The sequence below is a fragment of the Macaca mulatta genome, chromosome 20, assembly GCF_049350105.2.
Source record: "Macaca mulatta isolate MMU2019108-1 chromosome 20, T2T-MMU8v2.0, whole genome shotgun sequence".
In the NCBI taxonomy this organism is placed as follows: Eukaryota; Metazoa; Chordata; class Mammalia; order Primates; family Cercopithecidae; genus Macaca; species Macaca mulatta.
In genome coordinates this window covers 46,175,343-46,197,347 of record NC_133425.1, presented here as the reverse complement: position 1 = coordinate 46,197,347, position 22,005 = coordinate 46,175,343, and the positions used below count along the sequence as shown (strand labels likewise).

Genomic DNA, 22,005 nt, shown 5'->3' with positions numbered 1-22,005 from the left:
ATTTTTATATTATCCAGTGCCCACACGAGAGCCTGGCATATGCTAGGCACTGAATACGGAGAAATGAATGAAAGACTCAAGTGCCAACAGTGAAAACAAAATTGCATTTCCTCCTCCTGTTTAAGGGATTAAAACAAGAGAAAGAGAAAAGAAAAAGGCTAAGGAATTGGGAACATTTAATGAATTTTGCCTAAAACTTCACTAATTCTCTGGATAAAATGAAATCATGCTAAACCACTTCATTGTTACACATATAAGAAACAAATACAGAAAATTTCACAATTACGAAACCAAGTTGTTTTGAGGTTTATTTGAAACTAGCTTCCTAGAGCCTCACTAGCGTGTATCTACTTAGAAATTCTGTTCAACCAATGGAAAAAAAAAAAAAACTAATTTAAGATCATAGTGTGAAAATCAGGAACAAAATACTAATAGTTCGATAAACAACATAAGTATTCCTTTCTCTCTCCTTGTGCTGGAGACTTCCTTAAATCAAACAAAACCACAGTTTAGGTGTGCCAGACTACAAAAATTATTGCTGCTTAATGTTAGTTGTTGCTTTATACAACAAGTCTTATCTGCTTCTCACAAAAGTTACCACCCAAAGGAAGGTTTATTTGCAAGAATACTATACAATTTTGCAGCAGAATATTAGAGAATGTTCTGGGTGTTATCGACATCCAGAGTACATGAACTTCAATAAGAATTTCCAGCAAATCATTTTCTCCTAATACTGTTCTACTTCAAATCCACCCACTACTCAGTGGGGAATGGCAGGCTAAATTCTTAAGGCCATTCAATCTACTTGGGGCATGAGGGGGTGTGTAGAAAGCCAACAATCAAATGAACACCCTCTCAAGGCCTGGGTGCTTCTCTGAGAGCCAATGATTGCAAAATGAACAATCCTATTAAGATCTCTAGACCATATTCAAAAGCAAGGTAGGCATGCTCCTCAGCTGAGCTAAGGATACAACTTTCCAGGAAAAACTGGAGAAAAGAAAGTGGCGGGGATGATGGGGGCTGGGAGATTGCAAGGCCACAGGCTTGGTGGCTGGAAGATGACAACTATCCTAAAACATTCAAATGCCAAGGGGTGGAAAAGAAACGATGCCAAGTGCATGAATAACCGGCAGCTGACCCAGCTGAGTACCAAACTCAACACCATCTTCCTCAAGATTTCATGACTTCCCTTCCGCCCCCCTTCCGCCACCCCCCCCCCCCCACCATTGTTAACATGAAAGAAAAACATAAAGAAAGAATACCTGTCACAACAGGGCGCACCTTTCAACTAAGGAACTCCAGGTGGCTGTGTAGAACCATCCTCACCCTGGAAAGGGGGAAACTGAAAGAAAAAGCAGAACACGCCATTAACGAGGCCAGAACCCCGACTGCGATTTCTGGACGGGAGCCACCAACACCCGCAAAATCGATCGCTGCATACGCCCCGCGGCGCGGACGGTAGGAATCACAGCCCCGAGCTCCTGAGGCCAACGGTGGCCGTCGGGGCCCGCCAGCGGCCTGTGCCTCAGTCTCCCCATCTGTAAATGGGGTGGGGGGCGAGGAGGGGGACAGTGTCCCGCGCGACTCCCGCCCCAAGTCCTCTCTCCTCCGAGGGTCCCGACGGTGGAGACCCGGCACGCTCCCCGGACTCGGAGCCCTCCCGGGAAGCCTCGGGGGATGGGGAAGCCCCGGGGGTGGGGAAGCCCGGGCTGACGTCAGCGTGCTCGGCACCCCACTGGCCCGGCCGGCTCGGGCCCGGGCAACTAACGGGCCGGCGCCGAGGGCCCGACGGTCGCCGCAGCGGCTCCGGACGCCCTGAGGCCGGGTGGCTGCGCCGAGGGGATCCGGCCGCCCGCCGCCCGCCGCCCGCCGCCCGCTCACTCACTAACCTCGGGCGGCGGGGCGTCGCCCCTCGCCCCGGCTCCCCAGCCTGCGTCCCGGGCCGGCCCCGGCGCCCCACACCCACCGCCCTAGTATTTACCTCCGACGCGCGGCCCCCGCGCAGCCGAACCTGCTACCTGGGCCCGCCCCCACCTGCCCCGCCTCCGAACCGCCCAGAGGAGAGGGAGGGAGCGGGGGCGGAGGGGGCAGACGCCGCGCTGGCCAATCGCAGGCCGAGCTGCTCTCTTGAGCGGGCCCTGATTGGGCCTCCCTGTGACAGACCTTCCTCCAATGGCTGCCGGCCCGGCGCCGGCCGAAGGGACTTTCCGCTCTGTCAAGCTCGGTGGAACCAAAGGGAAAGCGGAGGGGCGGGGCGGAGAAGAGCGGGGGATGGAGGCGGGAAGCTCAAGCTGATTGGGCGAAAGGCTGTGGGTGCCGCGTCACCATTGGCTGGTGCCGGAGACGGGGCGGGGCGGGGCGCTGCGCTGTCACCAGCTCCACCTCCCGTGCTCCTACCTCAGCTGTCAAAACTGTAGACGCTTAGGTTTGGGCTGGGTTGAGAGTCCAGATGAAGGTTGGGAATAGGATTCCAGGATGCCGTGAGAGAGCAAAGCTTTAGAATCAGACCTCACTTTGAATCTTTGGCGCTTTCATTCAGTGGCTGCGTGACTCGGGGAAGTCACAACCACGCTGTGCCTCAATGTCCTCATCTGTAAAATGGAGATCATAGTATCGGTTGTCTTATAGGATTGTGGCAAAATACTGAGTTAAAGTTTCTGGCACGCAGTACCAGCTCAGGAAAGGTTCATCTCTTCCTCCCCCGCAGATTCAGCCTGGGACGCTTGCTGTTTCCGAACCTCTGTTGCCACCTATCCCAGTTAGGAGGGAATTTTCCCAAGGATGGTGAAGAAGGGATTTCCACACGCCGCCTCACTCAGCCCTGCACCCCTGGCCACCAGCCAGGACTTAGGGTGTAGTTAAGGATCTTTCAATTAGAAGGGAGGCTTCTGATTCCCAAAAGTACTCAAAATATTTAAGGAAGTGCTTTTTATAATCGGTCCCAGAGCCTTGCTGCACTGGATACTCCTGTTAATTAATTTCTTCTCCTTTGACATTTTAAGTGCTAATTATAGGAGAAGGTGATTAACACTGAGAAAGGAGGAGGGGTGTGTGTGTGTATGTGTGTGTTTAACCATGACACAAATTTCCCCCAGTGGAAAGTAACATGTTTCTGGAGATCCAGGGAATTTAAACCAATGAATACATAAAAGCAGTCACATGAGTGACGAGTAACAGTAGCAGTAGACAGGCCACCACTCTTCCCTGCCATAGTCATCCAAAATGAAATGAGCATCTTTTGAAAACCTAAGCCTCTTTCTACTCCTGTCCCTCTTTTGTCACCCCTATCTTCCTCTATTCCAAGCTTCACGACCACACTGCCAAAGGAAGCCATAAGTTGGAAATCAACAGGCCTGGCTTGTGTGGCCTTAGGCAACACCGTTCTCCTCTACATCTTTATTCTCCAACAAAGCTGGAAGGACTCTGAGGTCACAGTCCAACTGTCTGGAAGAAAATTTCAGCTGAAATTTGGTTTTGCCTAACCCATACAATAAGAAGGAGGAAAGAGAAAAGAATGTAAAGGAGAGAGATTTGCGGCCCTTTTAGGCAAGGCAAACATTCTCATGCTACGGCTGGGACCACTTCTCTTATCTGCATGATCTACATCCACTGGTCCCTTAAGGCATTTGAGTCTGTCACTCTGGACTGGAATATTTTCATGTCCCTTCTTTTTGTTTTTGTTGTTGTTGCTGCTGGGGTTTTTTGTTTGTTTGTTTGTTTGTTTTGAAACAGAGTCTTGCTCTGTTGCCTAGGCTGGAGGGCAGTGGCGCGGTCTCAGCTCACTGCAACCTCCGCCTCCCAGGTTCAAGAGATTCTCCTGCCTCAGCCTCCCAAGTAGCTGGGATTACAGGCGCCTGCCACCATGCCCAGCTAATTTTTGTATTTTTAGTAGAGACGGGGTTTCACCATATTGGCCAGGCTGGCCTCAAACTCCTGACCTCAAGTGATCTGCCTGCCTCGGCCTCCCAAAGTGCTGAGATTACAGGCATGAGCCAACGTGCCCGGCCCATTTTTGTGTCCTTTCTGTTGATGGCGTTTGGTGCTGCTGAGGTCTCTACTTCCATAGGGCTTTCTTCCCCAGGGTCTGTCCTGTCATATGTTCACTGACTCAGTGCCGGGGCCTGACAACATCTAAGGGATCTTCATCCAAGTCAAGCCTGACAAATAGGGCTTATCTCAATTATCGTTTCCTATCAATTGGGAATGGCTACCTAGAACATTGCGTTAAAGCTAATTCTGAACTTGTATTCAGGCTCACAGGGAAGAGAGATGTCTGCCAGGGGATGAGATGGGGAGATAGTGTCATGGTGCTATTATTTGCAGTCTTTGGTAAACCAGCCTCTCACTTTACAGATGGGAGATGAAGGCCCAAAGACGGTAAATTACTAGCCCCCTGTCACTCAGGAGATGGGCCGACACCCTGATTCCAAGCCAAGGCTCTTTCCACCTCTGTTAAAAATGGATTCCCCAACTGAAATGCTCATCCTCTCTGCCTTCCAAATCCTCCCTTCATGGAGGACCTAGTCAAAGTCCTTTACAGACATGTCTTCTCAGAGGGTTCCAGCCCTCACTAATGACCTCTCTCAATCCACCACCCCACAGCCTCTTCCATCCAACCTGGTCCTGGGTTCATGGAACTAGTGGTTGAGTTATTGAGCAGGTACCAGGAAACAGCAATGCACAAGAGAGATACCACCCTCCCTCTGGCAAAAAAATGCAAACTAAAATACTCATTAGATGATCACTTACTTAATTAAAGCTGTGATAAGCCTCAGAAGAAGAATCTCTCTGAGCATGCCTAAAGGGAGGTTGGCCACTCAGGGAAGACCTGTTTGAGGAAGTCACCTTTGAGATAAGATGGGAAAGATAACTGGCAGGCAGGAGTGAGGGTGAACACTCCAGAAATAGGGAACAGGAAAGTGCATGACCTGTTGAAGAAACTGGAAGAGGCAGAGCACAGACAATGAGGGCACAAAAGGGCCTTGGGAGCCAAGGATAGGGGTTGTCCTCCATCCCAAAAGCAATGGGAAGCTTTTGAAGGGTTTTGCAGGGAACATAACGCTGGTTCTTGTTTCTTGTTTGAGATGGGGTCTGACTCTGTTGCCCAGGCTGGAGTACAGTGGCACAATCATAGCTCACTGCAGCCCTGTCTCCTGGGCTCAAGTGATCCTCCCACCTCAGTCTCCCAAGTAGCTGAGACTACAGGTACACACCACCATGCCCAGCTAACTTTTCTCTTTTGAGTAGAGATGAGGGTCTCACCACGTTGCCCAGGCTGGTCTTGAACTCTTGGCTTCAAGAGATCCTCCTGCCTTGGCCTCCCAAAGTGCTGGGATTACAGGCATAAGCCACTGTGCCTGACCTAACACTGATACTAAGCTGTCTTATGTCGTTCTGTCATTGCACACAGCAGGAACCTAACATAAAACTATTGAACTGAATGGCGCTTTCCCCACGGAGGATGGTAAACTCCAGGTAGCCTCGTAGGGGCATGGGACATAGAGTAACAACACATGGTCAGGACTCAAGGAAACCTGCTCAGTAGCACCAGTCATGGTTATTGACTAGACTCTGCTCCATGCTTCCCAGTGCCTACCATGGGGTGCCTCCTATTTGCATTCTCTCCAAATTTGATGTCTCTTTTATATCCTACCACCTTCTCAGCATCTCCACTCAACACAGCCAGAAGCGAACTCCTGATATTCCCCACCAGCACCCCCTGCAATCCCTCTGCACTCCCCATCTTAGTAAATGGCAACTCCCAGATGTCCATCCAACCTCCCATGGCTCCAGCCATTTCCCACCAATCCTGTGAATATGGGCATTCAGAATGAACACTGGGCCAAGGGGCTAACTGGACCAGGTATCCACACAAGCAAGGATACGTCACAGGCGCTTTCTCCACGGTAGCCCAGCACAGTGTTTTGATCCATGGATGACGGGTTGAGGTCTTCCATCTCTGAGATGTGCTTATCTCTTAGGGAAAGGAAATTCCAAGTGCGACTGAACATTCTGTCTGAGGACTTTTACTCTGACCACCTAAAAGCTCTTTTTGATAAGATAAAGGGGATTACTTTAATCATCTTTAAACTAATCCAGCTGAACTATAAATCCATGCTCTCCCATTTGAGCTATTTGCTGGTATCAATGACAAATAATTTCTATGTTTGATTTTTAAAACACACACAGAAATCTCTTTATTAAAGGGAACTCTCTGCTACATCTGGATCCCATTTTGGGCAGTTGATGCATTAGGGATTGTTCCATGTCCCAGGGAATCTTCCTCCCTTAGAAAGGAGACAGAAACGATGTCAGAAAAAGGGTGACTCGTTCTTTTTTTTTTTTTTTTTTTTTTTCTTTTCAGACAGAGTCTTGCTCTGTCGCCCAGGCTGGAGTGCAGTGGTGCAATCTCGGCTCACTGCAAGCTCCGCCTCCCGGGTTCACGCCATTTTCCTGCCTCAGCCTCTTGAGTAGCTGGGACTACAGGCACCCGCCACCACACTCGGCTAATTTTTTGTATTTTTTAGTAGAGACGAAGTTTCACCGTGTTAGCCAGAATGGTCTCGATCTCCTGACATCAGCCTCCCAAAGTGCTGGGATTACAGGTGTGAGCCACCGTGCCCGGCCAGGGTGACTCATAAGCTGCCCCAACTTCTAGTTTCTGCCCCGTTTAATAAAGAAAGTGGATCCTTCCTTCATTCAACAAATATGTACTGAGCACCTACTATGTGCTAGGCACCTTTGTAGACTCTGAGGACACTGCAGTGAGCGTGGTTCCTGTTCTCCAGAAGCTGACATTCTAGGGGAAGGGAAAACTGACCACGTGTCAGGTAGTTCATGCACAGAAGACAATACAAAGGAGGGTAGGCAGTGATTGGAAACTGCTATTTAGGTAGATCGTTCAGGGAAGGACTACCTCATGTAGGTGGCATTTGAACTAAGACCCGAAGGCAGTGAAGAAGCCAACCACACCACCGTCTCAGGGAACAGTGTTCTCATAGGAGGGGACAGGTGAGTGCAGACGTCTGGAAGCAGCAATGTGCCAGGTGTCCTCAGCAATGTGCCTGGTATGCTCAGGGAACAGCAAAGAAGCCAGTGAGGTTGGAGCCCAGAGAACAGGTATGAGTGGCAAAGGGGAGGCCAGAGAGGACACAGCGGGTCCAAGTCAGATGAGACCTTGACTTTTACCCTGTACCAGACAAGAAGTCCTGGAGAGTTTACATCAGAGCAGTGGCTGATCTGACTTATGTTTTAATAGGTTCACACTTCATATCAAAGGCAGTAACAGGGAGACTGATGCAGTAACCCAGGCAAGGATGGATCCCAAAGGGAACCCCTTGTTTCCTGGGGGTGGAGGCAGAGGAGGAGAGAGGGAGGGGTGCAAGGGGATGTGGAACTGAAGATATCAAGAGATAAGTTGTTACAAAGCAGAAAGAGATGTAGCACTCCTGAAAAGAAGCATTTTCAGGGTGAGTGATCAGGGGAGTGGTGATGCTTAGGGGACTGGATCTGTGGATTGTTCAGGAAATAATAATAGGTTGTGATTAAATTTAGAGGGAAAAAAAACTGTCCAAGGGAAGCCAATCAAAGAACCTGGATTGCCGGTCTTCCCTGCTGTGATCTCTGCCTGTGATTCTCCAGGGGAAATGTCCTTTATGACCTTACAGTTCACCTGGAACCCTCCACCCAGGGCCTGAGGCAGCGCATTCTCTTGTGCCCAGGCACTGCCAGGCATTGCCCTGAGTACTGGGCGCCTCACACACTGAGCTGGACCACTCACCCGAGTGAAGAAGGAGGCTTGAAGCTGTCCTGGTACAATAATGGAATGAAGGGTTAGCCTCAGCTCAGCCGCTTGGAATATGACTCCACCTCTCACATTTCTGTGGGGTGTATTCATTTCAGCTTTTTGTTTGGTGCTATGGGGAGGGAAGGGCCCTCAGATTGGCATCCTTTTTCTTCTGGGATGGTGGTGAATATTATGAAAGTCTGAGGCTGTTTTTAAAATTCTGCTCTAATACCTTGTTTTTCTGTGCATGAGAATTATGTATTCTTGGCTGCAAAACTGGAATCTGTCTGCTCATGGATAAACTTCTGGCCATGAGCATGTACCTTTCAGGTAACTTTTCTATCAGAGAAGCTTACAATCAAGAATCCTACTTCCCTAGTTCCCTACACTGGCCCAGGAGGCTTTTGGTGGTATCCGCTGGACTTTTGAAAATTAGGGAATTTCTCCTATTCTGAACTCTACTAGGAATCACATATCAAGATCTCAGTACCATCTTACCTAGGCCCTCTTGACCTCTTCTTTCTCCATAATCTCTTTCTAGCTCATGTCATCCAGACTCAAGGGCCCCATTCTCAGTTTGACACTAAGGACGCCCACGCTGTTACCTCTGGCTGTGACCTTTCCCATGAGCTCCAAATTCACACCATCTTTTGACGTCTCCACTTAACTTCTCCATTTCGGTGTCTCAAACTTGACAATTCAAAACAGAGCTCCCTCCCACTTCCAAACTGGTTTCCTACCCAACTTTCCCAAGCCCCCAGTTTCTCAAGTCAGAAATCTATGAGTCATCCTTGATGTCTGCCATTCCCTCATCCCTCCCATCCAACCCATTCGTAGGCTCTTGGGAATCTACCTCCAGAATGTCTCTGGAATCCATCCTCTTCTCTCCACCTCCACTGCCAACCGCCTCTCACCTGCAATAGCTCTGAGGCAGCCTCCCTCCTACTTCTGCCTCCCATCCCCACCCCTACATATTCCTGTCCCATCTCCACCCAGGAGCAAAGAAGGTCTTCTTTAACTGTAAATTGGTTCACATCTCCCCTGCTTAGAACTTTCCAAGGCCTTGATGGTATTCCAAGATCAAGACCAAACTCTTGGCTGTGGCCAGTGACACCTTTCCTGAACTGGCCCTACCTACCTCTGCAAACTCATCTAGTGACACCTTTCCCTTAGCTTGCCTCCAACATAGTGTATTAGTTTCCTACGGCTGCTGCAGGAAATGACACAAATTATTCCCCTATAGTCCTGGAGGTCAGAAGTCCAAAATGGGCTGGAGCCAAGGCAGGCAGGGCTATGCTGCTTGCGGAGGTTCTAGGGGATAATCTATTTCCTGGTCTTCTTCACCTTCTAGAGCTGCAATCCTTGGCTCATGGCACCTTCCTCCACCTTCAAAGCCAGGAGTGTAGCATCTTACTTGGTGATCACATTGCTTTCTTCTCTGGTGTCATATTTCCCTTTGCTTTACATTGTCCTTTAAATTTCTCTTATAAGGAAACTGCGATTGCATTTAAGGCCCATCCAGGTAATCCAGGATAATCTTTCCATCTCAAGACCCTTAACTGAATCCCACCTCCAAAATCCCTTTTGCCATGTAAGGCAACATTCCCAGGGTCCCGGGAATTAGAATCTACATATCTTTGGGAGTGACTATTGAGCCTACCATGCATACCAGGCTCCTTCCCCCACGAGGGTCTTTGTACTGCTTGTCCCCCATGACTAGAATGCTCCCTTGTTCCCTCTCACTCTTTGCTTGGCCATATCTTTCTCATTCTTGGGGACACAGCTTACCTGGCACCTCCTCAGACAACCTGTCTCGGACCAGGCCCTCAACAGCCTGAAGACTTTTTTTTTTTTTTTTTTTGGATATAGAGTCTTGCTCTGTTGCCCAGGCTAGAGTGCAGTAGTGTGACCTCAGCTCACTGCAACCTCTGCCTCCCGGGGTCAAGCAGTTCTCCTGCTTCAGCCTCCCAAGTAGCTAGATTACAGGCACCTGCTACCATGTCCGGCTAATATTTGTATTTTTAGTAGAGACGGGTTTTCATCATGTTGGCCAGGCTGGTCTCGAACTCCCAACTTCAAGTGATCTGCCCGTCTCGGCTTCCCAAAGTGCTGAGATTACAGGCATGAGCCACAGTGCCTGGCTGAAGATTTTTTCATATCTTTTTCAACTGACTTGTTTTCTGCCTGCCTCTCCCTCTACCCTCACCTAAGCACCTTGAGGAGCATGTCTGTTTTGTCCATCCACTGGTCATCCTTATATAACTGGTTAATAAATCATTGCTGAATTAATGAATTAATTAATTTATGACAGTCTCGCTCTGTCGCCCAGGCTGGAGTGCAGCGGCATGATCTCAGCTCACTGCAACCTTCTCCTCCAAGATTCAAGCGATTCTCCTGCCTCAGCTTCCCAAGTAGCTGGGATTACAGGCGTGCGCTGCCACACCCAGCTAACTTATTTTTTTCTTCTTCTATTTTTAGTAGAGACAGGGTTTCTCCATGTTGGCCAGGCTGGTCTTGAACTCCTGACCTCAAGTGATCCACTTGCCTCAGCCTCCCAAAGTGCTGAGACTACAGGCTTGAGCCACCATGCCTGACCTCATTGCTGAATGAATTTAAAGATGACAGATTGACAACCCAATATAGTGCTATGCAAATGGGCTGCTGTGGGTTCACCTCAGCGAAAGGAGACTCATCGCCACCTTCCTCCTGATCTGCTATATTAGAAACAATGGTCTGGGCAGAACACGGCACCAATCACAAAGAAAACCCACAGACACATTCCCACACAGGGTCCAGGGAGATGCCGCAACACCGAGTAAACCAGACACGCACAAATGCAATCGCAGTTTCCTTATAAGAGAAATTTAAAGAGAAATTTCAGGGAAGTAGCATTTCACCTTGCTGGGCGACCACCTGATCCCTTGCTCATTAAACGCAGCTAAGCATTATTTTAACACAAGGCCTGCATGAGAGGCTGCTCGCTGTGGAGAGCCAGCCGTAGGTAAACCTTCTCCATCTTTCTCCTGTTAAAGACTCCTGGAGCCACTTTGAGGGAATGCAGGGCAGCCAAGGGGCCTTTTCACATGTGTTGCAGCCTTTTAGGTTGGGTATGGGGCGGCTCCTGCACAGCTGAAAACTCCACTGGGTTAAATTTTTCTAAACTGAAGCCAAAAGTGTTTTGATTGCCTGGCTATTTTCTAAGAATTGCTTTTGCCTTAAGCTATACAAGATCGGGTTGAAAATATCATTTTTCCCCCCGTTCAAGTAGAAAATTGTGCTTTAAAATTTGATAAGCTTTAGGAATATTTTTATTTTTTATTTTATGTATTTATTCGAGACAGAGTTCCACTCTCGTTGCCCTGCTGGAGGGCAGTGGTGTAATCTCGGCTCACTGCAACCTCCGCTATTTTTAGTAGAGACGGGGTTTCTCCATGTTGGTCAGGCTGGTCTCAAACCCCCAACCTCAGGTGATCCGCCCACTTCCGCCTCCCAAAGTGATAGGATTACAGTAGTGAGACACTGTGCCTGGCCAGAATATTTTTAAATGTTTGGTCACAAGGAAGATGGCTGTTTTGACTCAATACTTTATTCCCCTCTGATTATTTACAGCATCAAGTTCACGGCCATGTTGTCTATAAAAGTATAAACTTAAGACAATAAAACAAAGTGATTTATAAATATTAACCAGTTTTCACACATCTTAATGTTGAAAATAATAACATTTGCACAGCATCTGACAATTTACAGAGGCTTCGACATGTATCATTTTGAATAATCCAGGAAGACATTTGCTTAGAAGGAAGGGCTTAATTTTTTTCCTGTAAGCTTTCAATCCATAACTGTACATCCTAAAGCATTCTAGCACAAATGAAATGGAACTGCCTCTTGTGAGTCTATTTCAGAAGTCTGTTGTCAGAGTTCAGTTCACAGGCATCAACCAGAAACCTAGTGAGGCCGTTTGAAATTCTGGCCCAGATTAATTTTTTAAAGCTGCATTTGGAGCTTTTTAAAGTGGAGCTGTTTCCAAAGGCTTAACTGAAGAGTAATTGATTTCACTGGAAATAAAAGTCCACGTGTGATCCCAGCTGGAGTGTGGTCATATTTTTCTTGCAAACCTAGAATGTCTTGGGGGAACAAACGGCTGTCATGTGTCCCCTTCCAAAAATGTCTTAAACACCGGAAAGGAGGGCAGGCTGAGGTGTAGCCCTTCCCACCCTGGGTGCCAGGGTTGGGGGTGCTGTAAGTGAAATATCAAAGCCGAGGTCACTAATATTCTGAATCTCAGCCTCAGAGGAAGGAGCGTGTGCAGGAGTCCAGGAGGAGGGAAGGAACCAGAGATGGGGAATGGCCTGGATGGATGAGTGGAGACATGGAGAAAGTTGCTTCCTGAATTGTGTTCTGTGCACTCCTCTTCATCAGAGCAGTGGGAAGGGGTCTTTTGTGATAGTCCAGGCCTCTCCACCAACAGGCACCCAGTTAACAAGCACATCCATGGGCCCCACTGACCCACATGGAAGCCTGGGAGGATCAGTAGAGGCCAGCCCCATACTGTGGAGGAGGGGCTGTCCCTCTTGTACATCCTGGGATTGAATCTTGGGAAGAAGTCGATGGCAAAAGTAGCCTTGGGAAAAGTCTATCCTGGAAGGCACTGATGCTCCCTCCTCTGCCAGAATAAAGGTGACCTATGGTGTTCCCAGAAAACAAGCTCAGCGTTAGGCAGGACAGGGCTCATTTTGAAGAGGCTGCCAACAGATGTCACCCAGCCTCTGGGGCCCGAACTCACAGCTTGCTCACAAACAAACTGAGATGAACATCCTCCCGGAGACTTCAAAGCAAGAGTCTGGTGTCCCTGCAGCCAAGCTTGTCAGCCTCCTCCAGAGAGAAAGTGTTCCCTCGGAGCCTAAAGGAGATCAAGTGAACAGAGGTTTGAGTGAGGACAAAATTAGAGCAGGGCGTTCAAACAAAAGCCTCCACTTTTTAAACCCATGCCTGGCATGGGCTGACCCTCTGGCCCAGCTGCAGTGTTTCTTGCAGGGAAGTCAGGGCCGTTTTACCCTCGGTCAACCAGGGCAGCTCATGAAGCATTCTGAACAAGGCTCCATGACTCTGCAGAGAGAGAGACTCCACAACACCGCACCCAGCCAGCCACAGACTCCCCAAGGCCAGTGATTCTTTTTAAGGCAACAAGGGAATCTGTCAAGAATGCAATGAGCAAACCCTGGTGCCCTCCCAAGTTCCATCAACAGGCAGCAAATAGCATCAGATCCCTTAAAATATCAACCTGATGTTGGCTAGTGCCCAGGACACAGAATGTGATGTTTCTTAGGACTGAGCAATGGTTTCAAAAACAAAGAAACAGAAAACCTACGCTCTGCCCAGAACCTGATGATGTCATAGGCCACAGAAATGTCACAATCTTACAGAAGGAAAAATCTCTCCATCACAGCATAGATTTTTGAAGTCACTTTTAAATTTTTTATTATCTTAAGAGACGGGAATCTAATTCTGTCGCGTGTGCGGTGATGCAATCGTGGCCCACTGCAGCTTTGAACTCCTGGGTTCAAGGGATCCTTCCATCCCAACCTCCCGAGTAGCTAGGAACTACACCGCACCCAGCTGAATTTTTTTTTTTTAAGAGAAGAGGTCTGATGTCGAACTTCTGGCCTCAAGTGATCCTCCTGCCTCAGCCTCCCAAAGGGCTGGGATTACAGGTGTGAGCTGCCACGCCCAGCAAAGCTTTTGTGTTTAACTTCATCATTTGATATCTGCATTTGCTGCAGCCTTGGTATGCTTTTTGAAAGAAGACAAGGCCTGCATATTTAAAGCAGGGATGATAAGCTTATGGGAATGAGTTGCCAAAGGGTCCTGGTCTAAGGCAATAGGCTTGGTGGATCTGCAGTCAGCCAGAGTGGGTTTGCCCATCTGAGAAGACTTAGCCCTTCTTGTACTCTGGTTAACTACTGGAATCATGAATGGGCATCCAGAGTTCCCAGCTCTTTTGAGAAAACCCTGAGATACAGATTTTTTATAAGAAATGTCCTGGCTTTTAAATATTAGTCTCTAGCCCAGTGCCTGGAACATACATACTAACATTCACTTATAGCACATTAGGCCAGGGAAAACCTTTACTTATTGTCTGAGAAATAGATCCCTGGAAATAAGAACAAATCTTTGAAGCTGTGGCTCAGCAGAGAGAAAGTCCACAACACTGGACCCAGCTGCCCAGACTCCCAAGGCCATTGTTTTTAAGGCAACGAAAGAATCTGTCAAGAATGCAATTCTTGCTTTTTTCAAATACATGAAGGACTATGGCTTTCTTATAGAGAACTGGATACACTGTGCAACCTGCTCCTAACCTGTGTAACCTCCATTCAGAACCACAGAAGGTCTGATCCAGTATCTTTGACCTGTGAAGGCAGATGCAGTTCCCAGGAGGGCAGGAGCTGACTTTTCTTTTCATTCTTCAACCACGTCCCCATTCCTACCCTATCTCATAGAACAGAGAAGTTGCTGAATAAATAGTCAAGGTTTAAAAATGAAATCATTGCTTCCTACTTAAAGATGTGAAGACTTCTTAGACAGAAAACCAGATCCCTCACATGCAGAATCATTCTCCCTGAATGTGAGAATCAGAAGGATCCTCAAAATTTTCCTCTCTCCCACCACCCCATTTTACAGATAGAAAAACTGAGGCTCAGAGAGCTAAAGCAGGCCTGCTCAGGGGCCTTACCAGACTTCCAGGATGGTGTCATTCCTTTCAAGGGCCTGCAGGAGGGCTTCTGCCCCTAGGTAGGTGATGCAGTTATTGGACAACCTGGAGAAGAAGATAGAATGGTGAGCTTCAAGGATTCTTGGTTTTCCTCTTGAAACTGTCCAGTTAAAGAGACTTCAGGAGTTATCCAGCCTACTGAAGCCCACCTGTCCCCTAGACACCTCCCACTCATGTCTGAGATTCCCAGTGAGCTCATCAGCGAAGGCTCAGTACCGTCAGTGAAATGTACCCATCTCTCTTCCATTCACTAGATGAGTTTATCAAATTAAGTAGCCACTCCCTTAGGATAGTAGTTAAGTACATGCATTTTAGTGCTAGATGTCCTGGGTTTAAATCCCACCTACACCACTTCTTTTTTTGATCTTGAGCAAATTAGTTCTAATTTCCTCATTGGTAAAATGGGCCTAAAAGAGTACCTGTGTCATCAAGCATAAGATTCTAAATTGTAATGGGTGTAAGCAGGCTCCTGTTCACATCCACCATCCATCTCCTTGTGGCATGAGTCCTGGGCCATTAAGTCAGCCACCAGTCCCGGCATTATCTCCCCGCACTCTGCTTGCCGGGCAGACCCACCACTCTCTGCAAACCTAAAACACTTGCGCAGTACTCGATATGGTTTTGCTGTGTCCCCACCCAAATCTCATCTTGAATTTCCACATGTTGTGGGAGGGAGCCAGTGGAAGGTAATTGAATTCCATCCTGTTCTCATTATAGTAAATAAGTCTCACGAGATCTGATGGTTTTAAAAAGGGGAGTTTCCCTGAACAAGCCCTCTTCTCCTGTCTGCTGCCATGTGAGACGTGCCTTTCACCTTCCGCCATGATTGTGAGACCTCCCCAGCCATGTGGAACTGTGAGTCCAATAAACTCTTCCTTTCAAAAAGTGCCCAGTCTTGGGTATATCTTTATCATCAGCATGAAAATGGACTAATACAGTACTTAATTAATAGAAAATAACCAATGAGCAGTAATATTTCCATTTTTAGGGGGGTCTTTGAGGGCACAGACACAGAGATTAGAGAATATATGAGGTGGCTGACAACAGGGAGGGGAGACAGGATAGGGCCAGGGACAGTAACAGAGGAGTCATGTGTTTCCCATGTTGCTCTTTTGCTTATAGCTTTGCCTTCCGATAATGTCCACTCCAGGTCCTCCCCCTTTCCCACAATTTTAGGAACATCTTTCAAGTTGACCCTAAGGCAATGCTTGTAATTGCCAGTATTTGTTGAGCTTCTATTAGGTTGGTGTAAACGTAATTGCAGTTTTTGTACTGTTGAAATTTGCCATTTGATATTGGAATACATTCTTAAATAAATGTGGTTATGTTATACATCGTTTTAATGCAGAATTCTCACTTTATGATTTCTTGCTAATGACTTAATACTTTCTGTTTATTTTATATTTATTTTAGACTATGAAAATGATGTTAGACAAAAAGTAAATTCAAGCAATTTTCTTATTCGAATTCAAAATGAGTCATAAAGCAGCGGAGACAACTCACAACATCAACAACGCATTTGGCCCAGGAACTGCTAACGAACGTACAGTGCAGTGGTGGTTCAAGAAGTTTTGCAAAGGAGACGAGAGCCTGGAAGATGAGGAGCTGTGCTGGCAGGCCATTGGAAGTTGACAATGACCAATTGAGAGCAATCATCAAAGCTGATCTTCTTACAACCACTTGAGAACTCAACATCGACCATTCCGTGGTCGTTCAGCATTTGAAGCAAATTGGAAAGGTGAAAAAGCTCGATAAGTGGGTGCCTCATGAGGCTGAGTGAAAACCAAGAAAATCATCATTTTGAAGTGTCATCTTCTCTTTTTCTACACAACAACAGTGAACCATTTCTTGATCTGATTGTGACATGAGATGAAAAGTGGATTTTATACAACTGGCAAGGACTAGCTCAGTGGTTGGACCGAGAAGATGCTCCAGAGCACTTCCCAAAGCCAAACTTGTGCCAAAAAAAAAAAAAAAGGTCATGGTCACCAGTGGTCTGCTGCTGGTCTGATCCCCTACAGCTTTCTGAATCCTGGCGAAACCACTACATCTGAGAAGTATGCTCGTCAAGTCAATGAGATGCACTGAAAACTGCAACACCTGCAGCAGGCATTGGTCAACAGAAAGGGTCCAATTCTCCACGACAATACCCGACTGCACGTCGCACAACCAAAGCTTCAAAAGTTGGATGAATTGGACTATGAAGTTTTGCCTCATCCGCCATATTTACCTGACCTCTGGCCAACTGACTATCATTTCTTCAAGAATCTCGACGACTTTTTGCAGGGAAAATGCTTCTACAACCAGCAGGATGCAGAAAATGCTTTCCAAGAGTTTGTCGAATCCCGAAGCACGAATTTTTATGCTACAGGAATAAACAAACTTATTTCTTATTGGTAAAAAATGTGTTTATTATAATGATACCTATTTTGATTAATAAAGATGTATTTTAGCCTAGTTATAATAATTTAAAATTCATGGTCCGAAACCACAATTACTTTTGCTCCAACCTACAACTTAGTTTTATTACCTACATTCTCTCAGTGAATGCTCATGGCCTGTAATGAAGTCCAGACATTATCTCCATTTACACTTGAGGCAACTGAGGCACTCATCCAAGAAGAACTGGCTGGTAATGGTGGAGCAGGGGTAAGACCCAGGCTGTCTGGTTCTAGAACCTGGACTCTTTATTATTATTATTATTTTTCTCATCTTTTTTTTTTTTTTTTTTTTTTTGATGGAGCTTCTCTCTTGTCCAGGCTGGTGGGGAATGATGTGATCTCGGCTCATGGCAACCTCCACCTCCCGGGTTCAAGTGATCCTCCTGCCTCAGCTTCCTGAGTAGATGGGATTCTGGATGTGTGCCACCACACCCGACTAATTTTGTATTTTTAGTAGAGACAGGGCTTCTCCATGTTGATCAGGCTGGTCTCAAACTCCCCACCTCAGGTGATCCACCCGCCTCAGCCTCCCAAAGTGCTGGGATTACAGGTGTGAGCCACTGCACCTGGCAAGCCTGGACTCTTAACCAACTCTTGGCAGAAACTAAGCCTGGAAAAGAAAAATGCAGGAATTTCTCTTTTTAAAAAAAGATATATCAGAAGTTCAATTTTTGTGGGGGATGATATAGTTTAGGATGCTGAATAATAAGGCTGATGACAGGGTGGCATGGGACAAACCCCGGCCTCATTGCCTGGCATCCACTTGAGTCAAGTGGAGTAAGGCTGTGACAAGGAGGGAAGACAAAACTGCCATATCCACACCTGGTCAATAACGGGCCTGGTATTCCCAAAGGCCCATCCTCAGTGCAAAGCTGGCATCTGGCTCAATAACTGGGCTTCACCCCAACTTCCCAGCCCACTTCCACCCAAATGATTAGTGGAAGTGTTTTCACCAAATATTTGGAAATTTCCTAGCTTGTGAAAGCAACACAAACAACTGTTGCCAGAGTGGATAGCAGCCTGGCAGCAAAGCTGGCACTCACAGAGGCAGCTGTCTGTCTGTCTGTTTCTAAATGGCAAGCGTTTTCCTAGGACCACATTTGCCTAGGCAGATGACACTTTCCTCCAGCCAAAGGAGCCATCTGATGGGGTTCCTGAGGTCTCCTTGAAATAGGAATTTCGGCATCAGCCTCAGAGAGCACCCTGACAAGCCCGTGATGGTCACTAGGTGGGTTCATGTTCACCTCAGTTGTCCATCTCTTTGTGGCACAAGTCCCAAGCCACTGAGTCAGCCACTGGAGGAGGCCACAGTGCTCCCCATCACATCACCTCCCCAGCCACTGCTTGCAGAAAAGACTTGCCACTCTCTGCCTAAGACCATTCTCCTGACCCCAGAAGCATGTTTAGCTGGGTGAGGGTGAGCTGGAAGTGCTAGAGAATCAGTGCCCCATGAGTGCACGTCAACACAGGAAGGAGAGACGGTTGGTGGATAAATGCCATGGCTTTCTTGCCCATTGGTTGGGTAGGTGACCAGGTGTTTTCTGCACTGGCTCCAGGAGTGCCCCAGAGTACTGAGCTCCAATTTCCCTCATTGATAACTCTCTTGATAACTCTCCTTTATTGGTTACCTTCGCTTTCCCATCTCACTTCACCACTCTCCTATCAGCATTTACTGGGACCACCTCCCAGATAAACAACTTGCGCTGGAATCCTTGTCCACCTAGACCAGGGCAAGCTGTTCTACCAGGCCACCACACGTGAGTTACCCCAGCGGGGAGCTGCCCAGATCTTAGTCAGAAATGCCCCTTCCAAAGATCAGCAATTATTGTCCTGTTTCCTACTTATAGGTTCCTTACTTCAGGATTTTCAAACTGGAATTTCTCTTCAGTCCTTCTGCGAGACAACATACACCTTCATCCTGGAGATGGTTCTCCTCCAGGCTGGTGAGAACAAGAGAGAAAATCCAGTTGATACAACATTGATTATGGAAGATGATGTCAATAAAGATGAACTCACATGCCCCCCATATAGGAAATCCAACATCTGAAAACCCAAACTCAGGATAAAGAAAGAACAGATAAAGTACGTTGTGGGGATTCTCAATTCCAGGGACATATTTGCAAGAGAATTCACTCCAAGGGCTCTCTATGTAATAAGTTCCCTCATCCCCCAGCTTCCCAATATCCATCTTTCCTTTCTTCCTTATTAATGGAAGTCTCATTTCATTTGGACAGCCATGCACTTGGTGAAAAAACTGTATTTCCCACTCTCCATTGCAGCCAGGGCTGGTCAAACAACATACACGTGGGTTGGTCAAGTGACATACACATGGTTGATACAAAAGGGGAAGCTGACAGGTGGGACTTCCAGGAATGCTTTTCAAAGGAGAGAAACACAGATGGCTTTCCCTGGTATATAGACCGAATCCTGGAATACAGAAGTAGTGCCGCAGCTGGAGCAGCCATCCTGTGATCATGAGGCAACCAACCATGTGAATGAAGTCACAGGCTAAGGATGATGGAACAGAAAGATAATGAGACAGAGCTAAGACCCCTCCTGGCCTCTTGTAGCCACTGTACAAACCCTACACTGCCTACTTCCAGCTGCCTATACAGGAAAAAATAAACCCTTTCCTTGTTTAAACCTCTATAGATGAAGGTATTCTGTCACCTGCAGCTTAACGTATAGTTAAACCAAATTTGGCCTGAGACTGCCTCCGTACTTTGAGTTCCTATGTGGCAAACTGCAACCTAACGATATATCCTTGTAACAAACAGCTAAGTCTCAGTCAATCACAGCAGCCAGGCTTCAGTCAATCATAGCCTACCAGCTGATCAGACTATGTCCATATAAGGAAAATGCCTCATCACATCATGCCCAAACAAGGCAAGTGCCCAGCTGCAACCAATCAAGCTGTTTTGTACATCACTTCCTTTTCCTGTCTGTAGATAGTGCTTGCCCACCTTGCTGGGTGGAGCGCTCCCAGTTCTGAATGCTGCCCAATTCATAAATTGCTGTATGCTCAAATCAGCTCTGCTAAATTTAATTTGCCTGAAGTTTTTCTTTTAACAGTAATCATAACTGATGCTCTCACAATAAGGTTCTCCTCTACTAAGAAATTCCAAGTGGCAAAATCCGGTCAGGATAGAATCAAATCATAGTTTAGTGGACCTAGTAAGCCCTGCAACAGCCAAGGTCCATCCACAAAATCTGTTTATGTCAATGCCCATATGTTGCAGTGCCTTTCTGCTTCCTGGGAAAATCAAACATTCAGCATTTTATCTCCCTGACATAATCTGAAACTGCCCAGAACATGTCAGAAAACTATACTAGTGGCATCTAAAGGATGAGAAACTTAGAATCTGCTTCAGGTCAACAGTATAAGCATGATTCATGGTTCCTCTTTCAACTATCAAAACTCCATTACACCTTCCAAAGTGACCTATGACTTGAATACCCAGTACTCCTAGGAACTCAAATTCACTTTAAAATAACAAAACTTTATTAGTAGTAGTAGTCACAGTACTAGTAGTAGTTGTAGCAGCAGCAGCAGCAGCAGCAATAGTAGTAGCAACCCTGTCACTATTCTAATTTAACATTTATGGAGCACTTACAAATATGCCAGACACTATATTAAGGTCTTCACAGGCACTACCTTATCTAATTCTTGCAAAAATCCTTTATGGTTGGAAGTATTCTTACCCTCATTTTACAGACATGAAACTTGAGATTCTGAAATTGTTATTTAACTTGCTTAAGATCATGGCCTGCTTGATTCCAGAGTCTGTGCTCTTAACACTTACGCCATGTGGAGGCAGTCATCAAACCAGCAAACCAATATATTTTATTAAATTAAAAAATTAGCATGTACATACCAGGCTCTATAAGCTTCATACCACTCAGTACATATAAAGACAAACACAATCAATCAATCAGTCAATCACTCAATCATTGACCTTTGTCTGTCCACACAACCGCTCCTATGGATGAGGCCAGGGGATCAACAGAGATTGTGATCCACCTCCCCAGAGCAGAAAATCCCCCAAACTCACCAGAGTTCTTCTAGCATGACATTCTTTGCCAGCATCAGTGCTAAGGCTTGGGCACCCACACTGCCAATGTTGTTCCCCACCAGGCTGGAGGTAACCATGGAACAAAAGCATGTCAGAGCAGGGAAGGACCTCAGAGATGAACTAACCTATGGAGGACAACATTCATGGTGCTCTCCTGGTCTGCTCCATTTCAGACATCACTAATAGATTGTGGTGCTCTCTTTCTCTCTCTCTCTCTCTCTTTTTTTTTTTTTTTTTTTTTTTACACTTTTTAGACATCACTAATTGATTGCAGTGCTCTTTCTTTAAACCTTTTTTTGATATTACTAATTGATTGCAGTGCTCTTTTTGTTTTGTTTTTTACCTTTTTTAGACATCACTAATTGATTACGGTGCTCTTTAAGCCCAGGTGCAGCCTTAGAATTCTTCTTAACGTTGTGCACCAGGCAGCCACTACCAATGGATTGGAATTGGTCCTTAAGATAAAATGTACCTGATCCAGCCCAATATCTTCAATTTACAGATACTGTATCAAAACCCTGAGAGGACAAGGGACATTTCCAAAGTCACCCAGAAAGACTCAAGTGTCCTGTCTTGAAATCCAATGGTGTTTTCTCCTTACTCCATTGCCTAACATTGTGGGGTAGAAATAAAGTTCAAAGACCTTCAAAATTGGCCCGAGTTCCTCCCTCTTTACCTGATCTCTCCAAGAAAACTGCATGATAGACTCTGAAGCTTACCTGAGCCACCTCAAGCTCTGGTGATCACCCAAGGCTTCAGCCAGGGCCTGGGCCCCCTCGTCACCCACTCTGTTGCCCCAGAATCTGAAAAGGCCAAGAGTCAACAGACAGTGTCAGTGAGTACCTGATATGTGTTCTAGACATGAAGTAACAGTCCTCCTTCCTCTGCAGTCCCAGCCAGAGGGGCAGGACCACTCAATCCCAGAGTGGCCTCACT

At 46.7% G+C, this 22,005-nt stretch overlaps 2 protein-coding genes and 1 long non-coding RNA gene across 19 annotated transcripts in view; 1 reads left to right on the top strand and 2 right to left on the bottom strand.

Annotated features, from left to right (window-relative positions):
* The window catches only part of CYLD (CYLD lysine 63 deubiquitinase), a 54,789-nt gene extending 52,769 nt beyond the window's left edge, over positions 1 to 2,020 (bottom strand). For 2 of the 8 annotated variants that reach the window (XM_077985638.1, XM_015126113.3), the window contains exons 1-2: positions 1,890 to 2,020; positions 1,263 to 1,342 (exon numbers count right to left, since the gene is read on the bottom strand). The gene's annotated coding sequence lies outside the window, so the exon portion shown is untranslated. The remainder of the gene's footprint in view (positions 1 to 1,262; positions 1,343 to 1,889) is intronic. The other 6 variants (XM_077985640.1, XM_077985637.1, XM_077985639.1 and 3 more) reach the window with 3 other exon arrangements.
* On the top strand, positions 913 to 17,014 carry LOC144337938 (uncharacterized). The gene is made up of 2 exons (XR_013411589.1): positions 913 to 1,458; positions 15,969 to 17,014. It is a non-coding gene; the product is annotated as an uncharacterized LOC144337938 (long non-coding RNA).
* The window catches only part of NOD2 (nucleotide binding oligomerization domain containing 2), a 39,239-nt gene continuing 28,588 nt past the window's right edge, over positions 11,355 to 22,005 (bottom strand). For 5 of the 10 annotated variants that reach the window (XR_013411588.1, XM_077985632.1, XM_077985634.1 and 2 more), the window contains 6 exons: positions 21,789 to 21,872; positions 21,049 to 21,132; positions 18,853 to 18,936; positions 14,517 to 14,600; positions 12,570 to 12,686; positions 11,355 to 12,468 (listed from right to left, as the gene is read on the bottom strand). Coding sequence is in view for 8 of the 10 variants with exons in the window: in XM_077985632.1 (XP_077841758.1) it covers positions 12,614 to 12,686; positions 14,517 to 14,600; positions 18,853 to 18,936; positions 21,049 to 21,132; positions 21,789 to 21,872 (409 nt within the window). In the remaining 2 variants the exon portion in view is untranslated. Of the gene's footprint in view, positions 12,687 to 14,516; positions 14,601 to 18,852; positions 18,937 to 21,048; positions 21,133 to 21,788; positions 21,873 to 22,005 lie in introns of all 10 variants that reach the window. The other 5 variants (XR_013411587.1, XM_015126107.3, XM_077985633.1 and 2 more) reach the window with 1 other exon arrangement.